The sequence below is a fragment of the Chamaea fasciata genome, unplaced genomic scaffold, assembly GCF_029207755.1.
Source record: "Chamaea fasciata isolate MVZ Bird 193981 ecotype frontalis unplaced genomic scaffold, bChaFas1.0.hap1 SCAF_6, whole genome shotgun sequence".
Lineage (NCBI taxonomy): Eukaryota > Metazoa > Chordata > Aves > Passeriformes > Sylviidae > Chamaea > Chamaea fasciata.
In genome coordinates this window covers 27,933,665-27,950,896 of record NW_027094091.1, presented here as the reverse complement: position 1 = coordinate 27,950,896, position 17,232 = coordinate 27,933,665, and the positions used below count along the sequence as shown (strand labels likewise).

Sequence of the window (17,232 nt, the reverse complement as noted above, 5' to 3'; positions counted from 1 at the left end):
CTTCACTGGCTCTAGGTGGCCATTCTTTGAATACAATATTATTATACCTGTTAAATAAGATAAAAATTGCGGTATCATTTTTATACATCACAGTGATATATGAAGCTGGGTCTACTCTAACTGTCACTGATTCTACCAGCCAAAAGCTTATAAACAACTGAACTAAAATATGGACCTTCAAAAACATTTTGATATCGGAATGCAAGCTACAGAAATACAAAACATGCTAGATCATTTAAATAGAAAATCTTAGTAATTTTAAGAAAAAGGTGTATATGTTCAAAAATAAGATTAATTAACTTTTTTAGGTGTTAACCTTTCAAAATACTACACTTTTATGTGTGAGGCATAGAAAAGTCTATCACAACAATCAGAATGTTTGCAGAACTGTTTTTTAGGCATTTGAAAGCCCCCAAACATTCCTTTTAATGGTAAAGCATTATTATTTGCATTTTAAGGACGAGGAAAATTAGATGTTTGTAAGATTTGTAAGTGGCAAAAAAAGAGAGGCTACTATTAATGTGTTAGTAGCAGACCATGACTATTCCCAGTAGTCTTGCTCTAAGAAGAGGAATAACTACTCTGCCATCATATCCATGGAGTAAGTTCGTCCTAACTTTACCCCGCAGCACAAACAGCTGATTATTAAGGTGTTGAATGGAACCCAGAATCCCCTGCAGACAATTGCAAAACTCCTCCTTCCTCCCAGGTTTTTAAAATATGTCAGTAGCATGAGCAAAGCTTCATAGATGTATTTTTCTTGGCTTCTGCATTTTTATGGCATCAGAGATCCAAGTTTGGCTGATAGTGCCTGAGAATAAAATGCAGAGATGGAAGATGTGTAATGATTGTGTTGTCTGTGCTGGTGTCTTTCCATGTCGGTGTGTGCTAGGAAATGTTAGTTCAGGCATTACTCAGTTTAACAAGGTGTTAAAAAACCCTGAAGTCATGTAATAGGAGTTGATCATATCACAGACCTGGAGTCGTGATCTTACAGTGATACTTCCAGCTGAGGAAATTATATGACAGAAGAAACATATATTTCTCTGATTTATTAACTGTACCAGAAGAGCCAGGTATTGGGGACTTTGAGCAGAGGAAATTTGATACTTGTTTTGACCAGGGTTTTGATATTAAAATAGAAATTGCTATAATTGGATTTTTTTTCTCAAAGAAAGGAAAGAGAATTAGGTTTCTAGCATACAACAGCTGTGCTGATGAATCTTTTGTTTTCCAAAGAGGTTTTTCAAGGGCTTGGGGTATTTTTAAGAGCTTTTGTTTTTATATATGGATTAAAAAAACTACTTTGCCTCCTTTCCACAGGCACTTTTTGGAGTCAAAGCTCCCATTTCTTTTCCAGAAAAAGAAAGTTTTCATATTTACTTGTTACATGATTTTGTTTCTTTTTTTCTATCTTTGGGTTGTTTTCACACAAGTAATGTTTTTTCAATTTTTTTTGGAACTTAACTATATTGAAAGAAACAGAAATTCTTAAATGAACTCAAATGCCAGTTTTTTACTTTTCACCCAAAAACTGTGGTTTTGATTTACTGACTCTGTCACCCAAAACCTTGACTAATGTTTAAAGGTTTTCAGACTAGATACGCAAAGAGCAAAAGAACTCGTTTCATTTAATCTCTTTTTCTCTTGAATGGCCTAGAAATATACTGACTTAGTAAGGTCACAGTATTGGTGTTTGGTTATTTTTTAAGCTCATGCTAGTTGCATGTGCATATTGAAGCATGAACAAGCTGAGATTCCAAAAATATGGAAAAATAATCAAATGAGGTCCAGGTAGCATATTTAAATTTTTATTCTCCTCCTTTTTACCTCCACCTCCTGCCCAAGATAAAACTACTGTAATCTTGTGTGTTTCTAGTGTTTGTAAGTTTTCTTCTCACTGTAAAAGAAAGTAGGGTGGTTTATGTTAATCTATGTTTCTCCATCTTTTTGTAAACCAAAAAGAAATATGATAATTATCACATTTATGCTAACTTACTGAAACACATTAGTTTTTTACTTACTCTCTTATGCTCAGCCCTGCTACCTTGCAAAGTTAGATGTACTTTTTTCCCTCAATCAAACACCCCCTTGATGCTCCCAAACCCATCACTGTTTCTGTCAAGCATGGTCCTCCTCTCCTGTTTCTATCATCCCATGATTAGCATAACTTTTTTGTGACTGTGCAGCTTTCTGAGCAAAGAACTGTGAGGCTCTGCAGAAAGTAAAGGTTTCATCATCATAGAAGAAATGTAACTTTTTAGGAATTAATTCTTTTATGCCTGAAATAAAGATCAAAAGCCTCCTGGAGGATCTGCTTTAGATACTTTCCCAGCTGGTCTAACAAAAGTAATATCACAGTGACTAAATACTCATGAGACTGTAAGCATCAATATTCATTCCAAAACATACATACCATGTTTTAAAAACTAGCTTCTTGGGGTTTTCTTTTTTTATTTAGTTAGTTAGAGAACTCCAAACAGTTGTAATAGCCTTCTGCTGTTAAAAATGGAAAGGGGCTCTGCAGCTGGGATGATCTGCAGAGATTCAAGAGCACAAACTCACACAGGATCAGTCTTAGTGAATCTCAATAGTTGCTACTCTCCCAGTAGATGTCAGGTGCTGCAATGCTCTACAACTGATTTTCTTTCGCAGAACAGAAAGCTGAACACAGTGAGGTCTCTTTGACCAGCATAAATACCCATCCTTCATACATAATGCTCCAGAAACTATTGCAGAGTTATGGCTGCTAACCTCAGTGATTTCTGAATTCAGGAGAAAAAACATTAGTGGAATACAAAAATGTAGGTAGCAATCAACCACTGGATTTGGGATGAGTAACAGAATGATCATTAGAATCAGTTTGCTTACTTACATAGGTGATGATTTCCACAGCTAGGCTTTTTTCAATTATCTCATGAAGATGCAGCATTGGTGTTATGACAGATTCTGGCACTTGCAGCCACAAGGTGAGTTTCCTCATTTTCATATCTGTACCCTTCAAAATTAGTAAGAGTGACTTGCTTTTGTCAGGATGAGGGGCAAAGGACTCCTGTTACCTCCACTCTGCTCCCAAGATGCCTTGGGATGGTGAGGAACCCACCAGTCCCATGCAACTCCTTTGTGTTCTTTGAGGTGGCTAAGGAAAGACAGGAATGGTAGAATTTTGCTGAGTTTAAATTCCATTTTATTCTGCAAGTAGGTGCTCACTGTTGATTTGTAACTTGGACTCATCATGTAACAGATTTTAGTTTCTCTCATCACATGATACTATGAAATTTTTGTTTACATGAAACAGGTTCTAAGGGTGTATTATATATACGGGGATGAGTAGAAACAGAAATCACCTGGGATTCCTGTCAGCCACATAGAAGCATTCCTCAGGCTCCAGGGTTTTAAAGCAAAATCACATTTGTAGACATTACATGATGTTGAAACTAATGCGAAACATGAAACTTTAATTATCTTTTACTGTTGCCTTATAGAGCTGCATGCCCTCTGGTTCCCAAATTGTTCAGTTTTGCCAGTGTTGCAGGGTTTATTGATATGTCTGTTATTGTAAAAGATTTTATAAGATAAATATTAGCCAAAAAAAGTTACTTGTGAGCTTGGGAAGAGAGCTCTCTGTGTAAATGAATCTTAATAGAGCAACTGGTGATTGATGAAAAGCATGAGCACTCTTGGGGCTGCTCCAGTTCTAGACAGAGTGTGTCACATCTCAGCTTTGGTGTTAACATTCAAGTTATGTTTTTTTAGGGAAGAGATACATATGTTTGTGGGAATGGAAGGAAGCACAGATTTTTGTTACTACCAAAAGCTATATAAATGTTCCTTAACATTGAATTCAAATTTAACTGACGCCATTTTCAGGTACTATATGTCCATCCCAGAAATTAGAGGGCAGTTTAAGTAGAAATCAAATTCCTTATTTCATAAACTCCTAGGAAATATACACATAAATTAAACCTTTGCTTTTATTTCAAATTGAGTCCGTATATATAAAGAAGTTGAGGTCTAGTAATTCCTAATTTGAAAAAAATTTTGTTTCTCACAAAAATGTGTGACAGTAATTCTTGGGGTATTTAGGAACCCCCAGGGGCTGCTGTGAAGTCTTTAGTATCCCTATAAAAAAAGAAATTAATTGTTTAAGATGGCCAAACTCTACTTAATGATCTAGACATGCTGTAGACAGGCGTTTGTCTTGTCTGTCAAATGAACCAGCTTCATGTGATCCAGACAGATTTCAGTGCATTGGGAACTTACCCTGATCTATGGGAAGTCTGTGATAACACCAGACAGAGCACAAGACAGTTATCCTGCATCTTTATTTTGTGCTTCCACTCCAACAAGTGTCACACTCTGCCAGCTGAATGACAGAGGAAATTATCAGACCACCCCAAATGCAGGCTCTTGGCAATTGCCACATGGAAGGAGAACTGCCAGCCATCCAGCACTAACTAAGAGGTCTCTGTGCATGACCTGGGTGGCATAAAGAGGCTCAAGCAAACAGAAATATCTAGGCAGAAAACAAAGTAAACGTAGAGAGGAATACAACAGGCTGGAGGAGAACACATGCAGGCAAGCATACAGCTTTGTACTTCCACTAGAATTAAATTCGTAGTGTTGCCATAACCTTAGCCAGACACATCTGAATGTGACATTAATTTCTTTTTAAGAATGAGATAATTGATGCAGCTTTATTGTTGGGTGGATTTTAATTGCCTTCTGCTTTACTCTTCAGTAAAATTAAAGACCACAAAAAAAGAGCTTGCTAGATTCCCCTTCTAAAGCTAGTCTGTCCTAAAAGTTGATGGTTTTATTTTTTCTCTTTCATCATCCAGATGGGAAAAAAGAAAAAAAAAATGGGGAACTGAAAGCTTAGTTTTAAAAACTACAAGTTTAAGAAAATGTTTTGTAAATAAGTCTGAAAGATAAACTAATCGAGTTTTTTCTATATTATTGCTATGATTTCTGTTCAATGCAAATACTAAAATATTATGGCACTTAAAATTAATTAGAATTTTTGAAAGGGTTTTCTATGTGCTTACTCTCTTAATCTGATTCATTAGCATGAAAGGCTTTGGTTTCAAAAGATCAGAATTTACCAGTAGCGATACTTATTCAGTATTTTGGTGTAATGGGGATGTATTACTGAGGAAAATTATGGACTGCAGTATTTTCCAGTTCCAAACTATCTGAATGACCATGGGTTTTTTCTTTTGTAAAATAGCCCAGTTAATTTTTAATTACTACTTATGCAAATTAAGAAATTTGGCAAATACCTTCTAAATAAAATAAAAGTCTATTTAAGGACTCCAGATTATACAGAACCTACTCTGTTTAATGATTAACTGAATAATGCTTAAAATGTGTTTTCTGACTGAGCATTTTTTACCTCAGTTTTCAGGTACAAACTATTTTTTGTTTACTGGGATAGAGTTCTCTGTCCTTTGGTTCACTATCCTTCCTTGGTAATTGTATATTGTGTTGATATTACCTCCTTTCTTTCATTTTAGAAGCTTTAGTACGTCATCCATATTTAGAGCATTTTAGATTTTTGTTTTAATCAGTTGAGTAGAAAGAAGACAACAGAGATATATTTCGATCTACATAGTTGTTTCTGGTCTTAAAAGTAAAGATCCTCTCTAAAACTTAAATATAACTTTAATACAATTTTCTGTGTTTGCAGTCTTCAGAGGTTGATCTCTTTTCTGCTTCTATTGCAATATAAAGCTTCTAGTTTTATAGATTAGGAAATGGATTTGGTCTTGAGGCAAGTGATTTCAGTGAAAACCACAGTTTTTACTATCTCTACTTTTCATAACAGAAGCATCCACAAGGGTGAGAATTTAGACCATGATTTTAATTGCAGGAATAAGAAGTGAATAACATAAAAGTGATTCCAAAAATAGGGTATTTATAACATCTTGAGGTCAGCAATTGTGTGTCATTTGTGAAGGCTGGATTTTCTTTTTCTAGTCAAATCCCCATATGTTAATCTTTGTCCTGGACTTTTCCCTTCACCCTGGACAGTAAGAGATATTATCTCCTTATTCAAAATTATAGAGAAATGCTTACAAATCAAGATGTATTGAATCAATAGCAAGGAAATTTCCCAACATTTCTATTCAAATACCTGAAAAAAAGCTGAATAGCTGACAGACTGCTACAATGGAAGGACTTCATAGAATATCCATTCTCAGCTGGATGGCAGTAAATGTGATTCGCATAATGACAAATCCATTTTATCTCCTGTAATAAAAATAATATAAATAAATGTGGATTTATTAAATTTTTAATAGAGATGCTATATCTTTTCTTTAATATTGAAATATAGAGACATTCCAGTGTGTTTATGAGATAATACAGCAATAGATATAACTGGATAGTTATTTCAGAAATAGTATAATACATGCTCCTCTGCAATAACTTACCAGTTTATACAAATATTTGCCATATAGTGCAGCCCTTTGCAAACCAGTCATTCAAGATAGAGCTGTTTATGTTATGTGAGTAGAAGGAACCAAAACAAAAGCTAGTTTAATTTTATTCATAGTGGTATTCTTCGGAGGTTTGGAGTCAGTATAAAAATAACCTTTGCCTAAACTTAAGGGAGAGCCAAGCTGTGTTCAGGTCAGATTGGGTGTGCTTCAACTTTTTACTGTGGCAGTCTTGCAGCCCAGTATGCCCTCACCCTTTCCCCCAAACATAATCTGTCTTCTTTGCAGGTGATGCTTCTTGCTTTCACCACCAAGACACTGCACACATCTATTGACTACACCGTGTCTAATCTGGAAAGCTATGGCTCCAATTTTTTAATGCAAGATCAGAGATGAAATATGTGAATGTTGACACTATAATGGAAGGATTCTAATTTGGAGTGTGGGAAGGGATTTTTTTCTTGCCTGATTTCATAGCAAAGAACTGCTGATGGCAAAATGAATGGTTTCTCTATGAAATTGGGGGCAGGGGGAGGGATTTCATACTTAATATTCCTTCCTGCAAAAATATTCTTCAAAGCTTGGAAAAAAATTTTACTTTGGTCAAACAAAGCTTTTAGTTTGTGCAAAATTTTTATTTTATGTTTTGATTTACTAAAATTTTCGCCATTTTTTTTCTTGCTGGGAGACATCTTTTACACCAAACATACAATAAAACTCACAGGTATTTAGGTATTACTAGGTATACCTAGTATATTTTAGTATTACTAGGTAAAAATATCTATATATTCAAGGTAAGAGCAATTTTAAAGAAAAATGTCCAATGTGTGTTCAAAATGTCCAACACAGCTTATCCAAGGGCAAATTCTGCCTGAACAACCTAGTTGACTTCTACAATAGAATGACTATGTCAGTGAACAAGGAGAGAGCTACAGATATTATTTAGCTGGACTTCTGTAAAGCCTTGACTTGTGTGTCCCCCAGTATCCTTCTCCCTACATTGCAGATAGATGTATTTGATGGCTGCACTGTTTGGTGGGTAAGGAATTTGTTGGATGGTTCCATCCAGAGGGTAGTGGTCAATGTCCCAATGGACATCAGTGATAAGTGGTGTCCCCCAGTGGCTCATATGGGAACCAGAAGGGTTTAATGTCCTCATCAACAACACAGACAGTAGAATCCTCATCAAGGCTGCAGGCAACACCAAGCCAAGTGGTGCTGTTGACATGCCTGAGGGATAGGATCCTATCCAGAGGGGCCTGGGCAATCTTAATGACTGGGTCCCTAGGAAACTCATGAGGTTTGTGAACACAGCCTGGGAATACACAGATCAAGAGCAGTCCTGCCAAGAAGGACTTAGGCATGCTGGTGGATGAGAGGCTGGACATGAGCCAACTATATCCGAGGTTGCATCCATACCAGTGTGGGCAGCAGAGTGAAGAAGGGCATTCTTCCCCTCTGCTCTGGTGAAGCCCCACCTGGAGCACTGTGTCCAGCTCTGTGGTCCCCAGCACAGGAAGCACATGGACATGCCCAGACTATGGGCATGATGATGGTGAGAGGGCTAGAGTACCTCTCCTGTGGGGAAAGGTTTAGGAAAGGCCAGGATTGCTCAGCATGGAGAAGAGAAGGTCTCGTTGTGGCCTAAAGTACCTAAAGGGGGCTTATAAGAGAGATGAGGGCACACTTTTGGCAGGGCAATGGTATTGAAAAGAGGGTTGATTTAAATTAGAAATAAGGAAGAATTTTTTTAGAATGAGGATGGTGAAAGAGCAGGTTGCCCAAAGAGGTAGTAAATGCCCCATCCCTGGAAACATTCAAGGTCAGGTTGGACTGTGCTCTGAGCAACCTGATCTAGGTGTCCCTGCTCATTGCAGTGGGATGACCTCTAAATGTCCCTGCTAGCCCAAACTATTCTATGATTCTATAATTCTATTAGCATTTTACATACACTTTACTGTCATATTTGCACACACAATGTATTTTCACATAGTTACAATACAGAAAGGATGCACACAGTTTCATATAACATTTCGAATAAGATTTTCATAATTTAAAATCCCATCCTCTAATTTGGAAGAAAAAGCTGAATATAATTCAGCAATGGTCTAGTTTTTTTTCTTTTCTTCTCTCCTTTTTTGTTTCCTTTTCTTTCTTGGTTCTGCTAAGAGCACATACTATTAAAGAGGAGTCTCTCCCTGACTTTGGGAGATGTTTGTTGAAATATTTGAAGGGTATGTGTCTGCTTTTTTCTAAAACACATATGATCTGATCATACAGCAACTGTTAGTCCAGTTCTTCAGTTCTGTGAGGAGAGTGAGAAATAGTGTGAAGTTACAGTGAACCCATCTGGTCAAGCAGGAAAATCCGGTTTAATTGCTCTATTGCCAGAAACGTTAAATCACTTCCTGGGAATGCAATTCATTTGGAACATATGGAACTCATTGGAAGGTCTCCAGTGAAATCAAAACTGTACTGAAGATGAGAGCATTTCTCATAAGTAACAATCATGTTTTCCCACTGGGCGGCATGTAAGCAGCATGTGTAGCTGTATTAACAAAAAACTAAACAATAGGAGGACTGTCTGAGATCTTGTTCAACAGCATTTACTCGTGGTTTACTTTATTTAAAATTTCCAAGAGATGCCATGTCCATTTAGGCTTCTTTCTTTTGGTGTTTGAGCAGCAAAAGAATGTTCTGATGAAACTTTTAGCTCATTTTACATCTTAATTCAGAAACACTGCACTCTAGAAAACAGATACTTGAAAGCACTCTACCTCACTCTACCTTTCAATTTTCTGGAACTTTATGTGCTTCTTCATCCTACTTCATAGAAGTAGAAATTTTGTGACTTCCACATCTGCCCTGAGGCTTGATGATTTTATGTATTTCCTGCTACAGATTTTTACCTGGGTTAAACCCACTAAATCCTAGCAACCTTTAAGACTGCCATCTAACAAATTCACTAAAATGTATATTTCATTGTAAATCACCATGTTTTAATGATCATCAGTTAGAAATGTTGTATATTTCCAGGAAATAAATTGATGTGACCAGTGGAATTGTTAAAAACATCTAAGTTGATATGCCAATATGAACAAAAATCTACATGTTGATGTGAATGATGATGACAGCTTTTTAGGAAGAGTTCCGTCAGGCTAAAGGCAATACAACTGACTCACAATGCAATTATGAACATGACCAAAGTCCACTTAAGTCTATCATAAAGCCAGCAGACAATTATCTTCTCTCCTCATCATTATCATTTCCTCATGGAGTCCTGTAACTGCTTCCCCTGAGCTGTTCATCTTGGTTTTACATTTCGGACCTTCCAGAGGCTGTCCCCATCTAGCTGTTATCCCTTTTCCATGACACAGCTTATAGTTTCAGTGAAGACACTCATAGTTGCCACATCTTCAGCCATCTCAATGCTCCCTAAGTTTTTCTTAGAGGAAGCCATCATACCTTTTCTGTATTAACAAAACTCGACATTAAAGTGTGATGTTAACCTGTTCCCATCTTTCCTTCTTTTTTCCTGACCCTCCCATTTGGTTCACGCTAATGTTCTTTCTTTTTTTTCTTGTGCTGTTAAGGTGGTTTTTCGGTTTTGGTTTTTTTTTTTTCCTGTTTGTTTGCTTGTTTCTCACCTTCTCTATACAAAGGTCTGTCTTTATAAATTTCTTTCTTGGACTAATGTGAATAGTTAATCTGAGTTTTTCTTTCTTATTTTCTTACTTATCTTAGCCAGTGCAACCACTTAAGTCTGAGAAAGAGAAGAAAAATGCATATTAATTTTCAAAATTTTATGAACTTTTTATAAAAATTCATACATTATACACTTTTTCTTTCTTTGAAACTAAGACCTTGATTCAATCTGTGATTTTATTGTTTCTCTGGCATGGTAATTTTCCTCAGTCTATGTTTCCTCAGATGTTGTTGCATTACTGGTTCTCCTTCTGAACAAAAACAGGTTTGTAAAATGGAAGGAAAATGTTTTTCCAGCAAGAGGCTATTATTGGTTTGGATAATATTAGTCTGACTGTATAATATTTTTAAATGTAAAAATCAAAAAACACACATTTTGCCAGACAGAGTACAGGTGAAACAGAAAGAATCCGTAAAGGCATATATTAATATATAGCATCTAAGACATGTTCTAGTTGAAATTTTGTTGAAATTTTATCCAGAACATTCTATGAATCACTATTGTATGTAAGAGGACCAAAAAAATGAAATTAAAATTTCAAAGTCTGTTTTGGGAAATTCTGTAGCAAGTCTGAAGCTGGTTGGTTTATTTCATCCATGTCTCCCCTTTTTTTTTTTTCTTTGTATCTGCAGCAAGAAAATCTGCTAAATAAAGGCTAGACTAACATAAGTGAAAAGAAGATAAAATTGATACCTTAAATCATGTGGCAGTTCTGCTTACACAATCTGATTTCTCATCCAGCCCTTCTTGCCTATATTCCATATGCACATTTTAAATTTCTTTTTATATGTTTGACATATAAATTTCATTTTACTCTTCATTCAATCTATAGCCTCATTTTTTTAGGGAAAATACACTCAGAAAGTTCTTCTATATTAGTCTGACAGAAAAGCATAATATGGAAAAGATTTTGCATCCATTTCAAAAAAAGAAAAGAAGTCTCATACAATTTTCCAAGTCCAAAAACAATTACAGCCGATATGAAAACTATTCTATTACTGAAATTTTATAAAAGGTAAGGAACTGGTATATTATAAAACAGCACATATTTGAGCCTAGAAAATAAAGATTTGGCATTTCAGTCTAATTTTCAGCCACAGAGATTTTGTCTTTCTCCCTCAAAATTATTAAGCAATTTCCCAGTAGAATTTTATGATCATGTGTTTGAGGATGATTATTTCAAAATGTAATCATAGGAATATCTTATTAACTCCATCTCCATCTCCTCCCTTCTCTCCTAGTTCTTTCTAATGGCAATTAGTTTCACAATAGATTATAAGACAGTCAAATGGAAACTGCATGTTTCTCTTCAGAGTGCTTAACACAGTGAGACCTCAGTTTTTTCCAGATCTTCTGGACACTCACAAAATTTTCCTCAAGATTTCATATTTCCCTAATATTACTGGTATCGCCCAATAGTCCCTAATATTTTCATAGTGTTTTTTTTTTTTTTTTCTTTCAGGCTATGCCAGTTATTTCAGAGAAGGAGAAGGCTGGTGAGTAAATATTTACTCATTTTCTCATTTCCTTGTTGTATTTGTTTTTGGAATACCCTGTTACTTAACTAAGTGATAAAAGACAGGCTTCAGCTGTGGGCTTTCAAATGTATAGGATTATAGACCTGACCAATGTCTATGTAAAGGCTATCTGTTGTTTCCTGGATAGGGTAAGTTCTCTTTCTAAAAAGCAGTCCAGTTTTCTGTGTCATCTTAATAATAATATGTTTGAAACTGTCCTACAAAGTTGAATTGCAGCTGCTCCTTACATGTCAGTATTCCTGTAGTTACTAACTTGTTATTTGGTGTTAACATGTATTATGATTTATTAGATGTCTCAATTAGCAAACATGGATGCAAATGGGTTTTCTCAAGTCAGTGGAATTTGACTTTTGACTTGGTGTAAACTTTACTGTCTATCTTTAAATATGGCAAGAAATTTCAATTACCTGGAGTATTTCACTAGAGATAATAACATTTATTATGGCTAAATACTTCTAGAATATTGAAAAATTGTTTTTCTGTTCTTTTCTGCAATATGTGTCCTCAGAACACTGTGTGTGCTTTGGTGTTGGTATATGAAATCTATTATTGATTGCTCGCTAGACACTGTCAAATTAGTGTATTCTTGTGGTAAGCACTAGGCAACACTCCACTCAGCACTATCACTCTCAAGAATCTTTGTTGGTTGCTTGTCTTTTATTTTAATTGATAATTTGCTACTGTACTTTGAATATAGCTTGAAAAACACCTCAAAATATCCAAATGCCACCTGGCATTCAGATTTATGTCTGATTTTTATTGGTGATGTTTTCTTGCATTACCCTGGTTCAGATGGTTTATTTTCTTTTGTTTCTTAAAGGAGAGGAATAGGTTAAAAAAAATGTTTCACAAAAAATGCACAGTAAGAGTTGGTACTGTAAAAGCTATGGAGCTGTCTGCTCAGGATGTTGCTACTTTAGCTGTTGAAGTTCAGAAATAATTCCTGAACTCTCACCCATTTTTAAGAAGATTTTCCTTTATTGATTCCACAGGCAGCATAATTTGGTGTTTCTTTTATTGAGGTTGTTCATATTTGGCCACATCTTCTAAATTCTGTCAAAACATGCAAACTGATTATAAATGGCTGTAGCATTTGCAGCTAACACCAAATAAAACTCAAAAATCTATGCTTACTTCTTTGGTGTCAAAACTACCTATCATGTCAGTGTTGGTAATGATATAAAATTACTATATTTTTGATATAAACTTTATAACCTGTACATATGCATATGAGCCTCTCTCTCTTTTCCTTCTTTCTGGTCAGAATTCTGTGCTATGTTTTTCTGTGGACAGTATTGTATTTAATATTATGAATATTAAGTGGAACTTCATGCCACCTGAAGTCAGTTTGCTGACATTTTCATGCACATGATCACAAGCTAGACTGAAAATGAATATGTGGTTGCCTTTTAATCAGTTTTGGCTTTCATTTAACTCAACAGCTCAGGAGTTCCTGAGGTTATGATGGGTTATTTTGCAATATTAAGAATGCATGAGGGAGATGATTATTAAGATCAGCCCTAATCACTTGGTTCTAGGGGCAGTAAGTGTTATTTTAGTTAAGTGCAATTGGATCTTGATTCAGACAGTCAGATCCCATGCTTTGCCAGGTAACTTGTCAGTGTTTGATCATTGCTGCTTTCACTTCACCACAATGACATTACCTACAGCCATGAGTGACAAAGACATACCTAAGGTGTGAAGGCCTTCAAAATAATATATTTGCTTGTCTGTAAGACAAGCTGTAAGAGAACAAAAGAAATACTAATTTCGATATTTATTTGGAAATACCAACAATCTAAACTTTTCAAGTTTTATTTTTTCACAAGCAGACTAAAATGTATCACAAAATATTAAGAACAAAAATAAGTTGTTTATTTTATTGCTGGCAAAGTAATAACATCATACGTAAAGAGACTGAATAGCATTGAATTACAGCTGGATTGAAATGCACTCAACATTTCTAGTGAAAACATCTTTTCTCAGTTTGAGAACTTGAACTAATATTCTCTTGTAAGTCCCTCTTTTCTACTTCCTACTATTTGAGTCCATCTGGGACTGGAATAAGAAATACAAGAAAGTAGAAAGGCTATTATTCTAATGTTTCTGGTTTAGAAATTTTTTATATACAGAAATAAAACCTTGTTTTAACAAGACTTTCTATTCTGTAGACACCAGATACTTTGATATTTTCAAATGTTTTTCCTATAGGCAACCAAACAATTAGATCCTTAAATGGACTAAGCTTAGAAGTTCACACATTACGGATTATGTTTATAGATTTTTTTAACCCTTGCAATTAAATATTTTTTCAATTTTATATATTTTCCAACATGCAGTAAATTTTGACATCAAATACAAACTCTATAAGATGGAGTACTTACTGAAAAAACCAAAAACACTCACATACCATTTTTAGATTTGGAGCAAAGCCAAACATCTGAAAACATTGTTGCTTTTGTCAATTGATAACTCAAGAGTTGCATAACAATGTTTTGGTTTTTTTGGGGTTTTTTTAATAGTGGAAAGTGTAGTAAAGCATGCAATTGAAAAGTGCCTTTGGCGAAAATCTATAAATGATCAGTATATTGAGCAGAACACTGGTCATGCCTAACATGTACAGGATTGCTTCCACTTGTGTGAATTAGGGCATTGCAGATGATGTACTGTGGCATCGGCTCTTTCTGAGTAATGCATTTTTAACAAGTCTCGATATTGTTGACATTTCTGGCAATGTTGAAAAAAATAAATCTTTCAAAATAATATTTTGAGGTACAAGTTAAGATCAAGCAGTATGCAGAGTCAGAGAAAATGGTGGCTCAAGCCAAGAGATGACTCAGGACTAGTAATGTTGGCACCCACATTAAGAATGCAAGCCAGAAAACAGATTCAAAACACTTTTTTTTTAGATTCATCTGTTTTTCTTTTGAGTAAATTTTATATTTGCATGCCTTTACTTACCTTGCTGACTGTTGTGATTTATATTCTCAAATTCTGTCCAAAAACTATGAAGAAATTTGAAGTCTGGAGAATTTAGCACACCTGTCAATAATGGAGGTGTCTGTGTCAGGGTTTGTAGTGTTGACTCCATTTATAGTCTAAAAGTAATCAGCATCTGAACCGTCAGTTCACATGGCTGTATATCAGCATCTGTTTTACTGATGTAAATCACATATGAGACTTCATGAATGGTATTGGTTAACTCACCACTAACTGTAGACTCGCTATTGCTCCTGACACAGATACTGATCTTCAGTTCAATGAATCCACTGTGAGCTTCCTAATTCAGGGCTAACTGCTGTTTCTGGAGCAGTGTTCCCAAAACAACGGTGAAATTACTTTAAGCCAATATTAGAATTATTGCGTAAGACTCTTTGTGTACCTGCTTCATGCTTTCCCAATTTATCCTCAAATATTTGTAGGGAATAGTGAACTCTAACTTAGAAACATTGCTACAACAGAGCCAGCGGGAGAGGTAGAGCAAATATCCACATCTGGTCACTGACTAGCACAGCTTATTTCTCTTAAGGGGATGGAACTATTTGCTATCAATAAACAGGGCAGAAGGTTTAGTCTAGCTCTAAACAAATTTTAAATAAATATTGACACCATTAGTCCATGATGTTCAACATTATAATAAATACATTATTCCTGTGAATAAAACAACTGCCCCGTGGTTTTTATTTCTTGAGCATAAATTTAGAATAGTTGCTGCTCTAAAAGGAAGGAAAGTTCTTTTAAGTGAGAATAGCAATTGAACATGCTTTTGAGTTTTCACATGAATCTATCAAAATATTCCCTTGTGCTTTATAAATATACTGTGGAAAAAGTGCACAGCCTCTTTGGGTAAATCTCAGGATTCTCTCTAGTAGGTTAGAGAGATCTACTTCAGCACAAATAAAAGTGTCAGACCATGATGTGTAGGAGAAGAGATCTGATAGCCCATTTCTCATCTGTATTTTGATGATCAGCAAGCCAACAAGAGGATAAAACATGAAGTACAGTTAAAAAATAGCATCAGTGAATCTGTGGCCAGAATACAGAGCTTGAAAACTCCCCAGTGCCAGTATTACAATATGGGCCTAGCAGTGAACAACTCTGTTTTGGGGGTTTTTTTGTTTTTTTTTTTTTTTTCTGCATCTACTCTAGATTTCTGGCAAAGATGCTATTTAATGAAGTACAGGTTCTATTTTACTCTGGAGGTAATTTTTCTGGTTGCCTTTTGATTCAGAAGAAACAGAAATACAGAGATTATTAAAGAGACCTTAATGGCAGGGTTTTTCCATCACAGGCTCTCATTGTCAGTGTCAGGCAGCAGAGGACTCTTGGTGCTCAGCCCCATGGTGAGATGAGCTGCAGAACAGGACGTGATGGAGTGATGGCAAGGTGGATCAGGCTTTCTGTGAGAACTCACAGCAGGAGGCCCTGGAAAATCCAGTACAACAGGTTCACTATCATTATTACAAGGCACATAAAAGACCAACTGCTTGCCTCATTAGGTAGAGGTCTTTTCATTCCGTATAATTTAACTGCAGCTCTAATCAAAAGGGAAAAAAATACAGTCTTCACTAGATTTTACAAACATGTTCTGGTTCTAGAGAAAGTAATTCTATGAGCAGTATTCACTAGATGCTCTGTTTTCATAATCATTAAGGGCTCATGCATATACAAGTTGTTTTGAACCTAGAGCAAACATTAAAATATTCAATTTGGCTACAAGATATCAATTTCCACATAAACTGGAGAGAAATACAAGGTAATTGGCACAGTTACTAGTTTTCTGGCTGTCTTACAATAACTCTAGTCAGTGCTGTAGAATAAACTAGGCAAAATTAATTATTAATTGTTCCATTTAGCAAGTGTTTTATCTGGTTTTAGTAGAACAGTCTTACTAGAGTTTTTGTGAGACCTTAGTATGAATTACTAGTTTCTGGTTAGATAATCCTTCTTTTTGTCAACATTGCAACAGTTATAAAATTTGGTGTTTGTTTTCTAAATAACAATGTCAGGTGAGCCCTCATACTTCAATCTGTCATACTGAAAAAAAATTTAGTAGCTCTGCCAGAAAATGCATGGATGGCTGCCAAACACTAATAGATGTTAATAGATACATTTTTATTCCACTGCTATTCATTTCATTGCTAGGAAAAATGATGATGCCAATAGATACTGAAAGCTGACCTTTCATGCTAAGATTCCTAATTATTTTTGGTTTAGTTTTCTTTATTTTTTTTCTAAATGAAATAAAGTAGTTGATATCAAGATTTTTGGTATTTGATTTTTAGTGGCTTATTAACCACACACTAGTGTATTTGTTCTTCTGAATAAATTACTTCACTTTTAGAAGTCACACCATATTCACTGTAGGCATGTGGACATAAACATACAAACTTTAAAATCCGCATTGCACTGTGTGAGGTCAAAGGTGCTGGTGTCATTTTCTTTATGTTTTGGAGGAAACAGGAGGTCTTGGGACCGCAGCTTTCATATATAAGTCCCCTTTAAACCATGCTAAATGGTCTAGGAGCAGGATGACACCTGAAACTCC

The 17,232-nt window shown here is 35.4% G+C and overlaps 1 protein-coding gene across 4 annotated transcripts in view; it reads left to right on the top strand.

Annotated features, from left to right (window-relative positions):
• The window catches only part of DLC1 (DLC1 Rho GTPase activating protein), a 257,450-nt gene that overhangs the window by 117,889 nt on the left and 122,329 nt on the right, over positions 1-17,232 (top strand). For all 4 annotated transcript variants that reach the window (XM_066185796.1, XM_066185795.1, XM_066185794.1 and 1 more), the window contains one exon: positions 11,609-11,642. In XM_066185796.1, the coding sequence (XP_066041893.1) occupies positions 11,609-11,642 (34 nt within the window). The remainder of the gene's footprint in view (positions 1-11,608; positions 11,643-17,232) is intronic.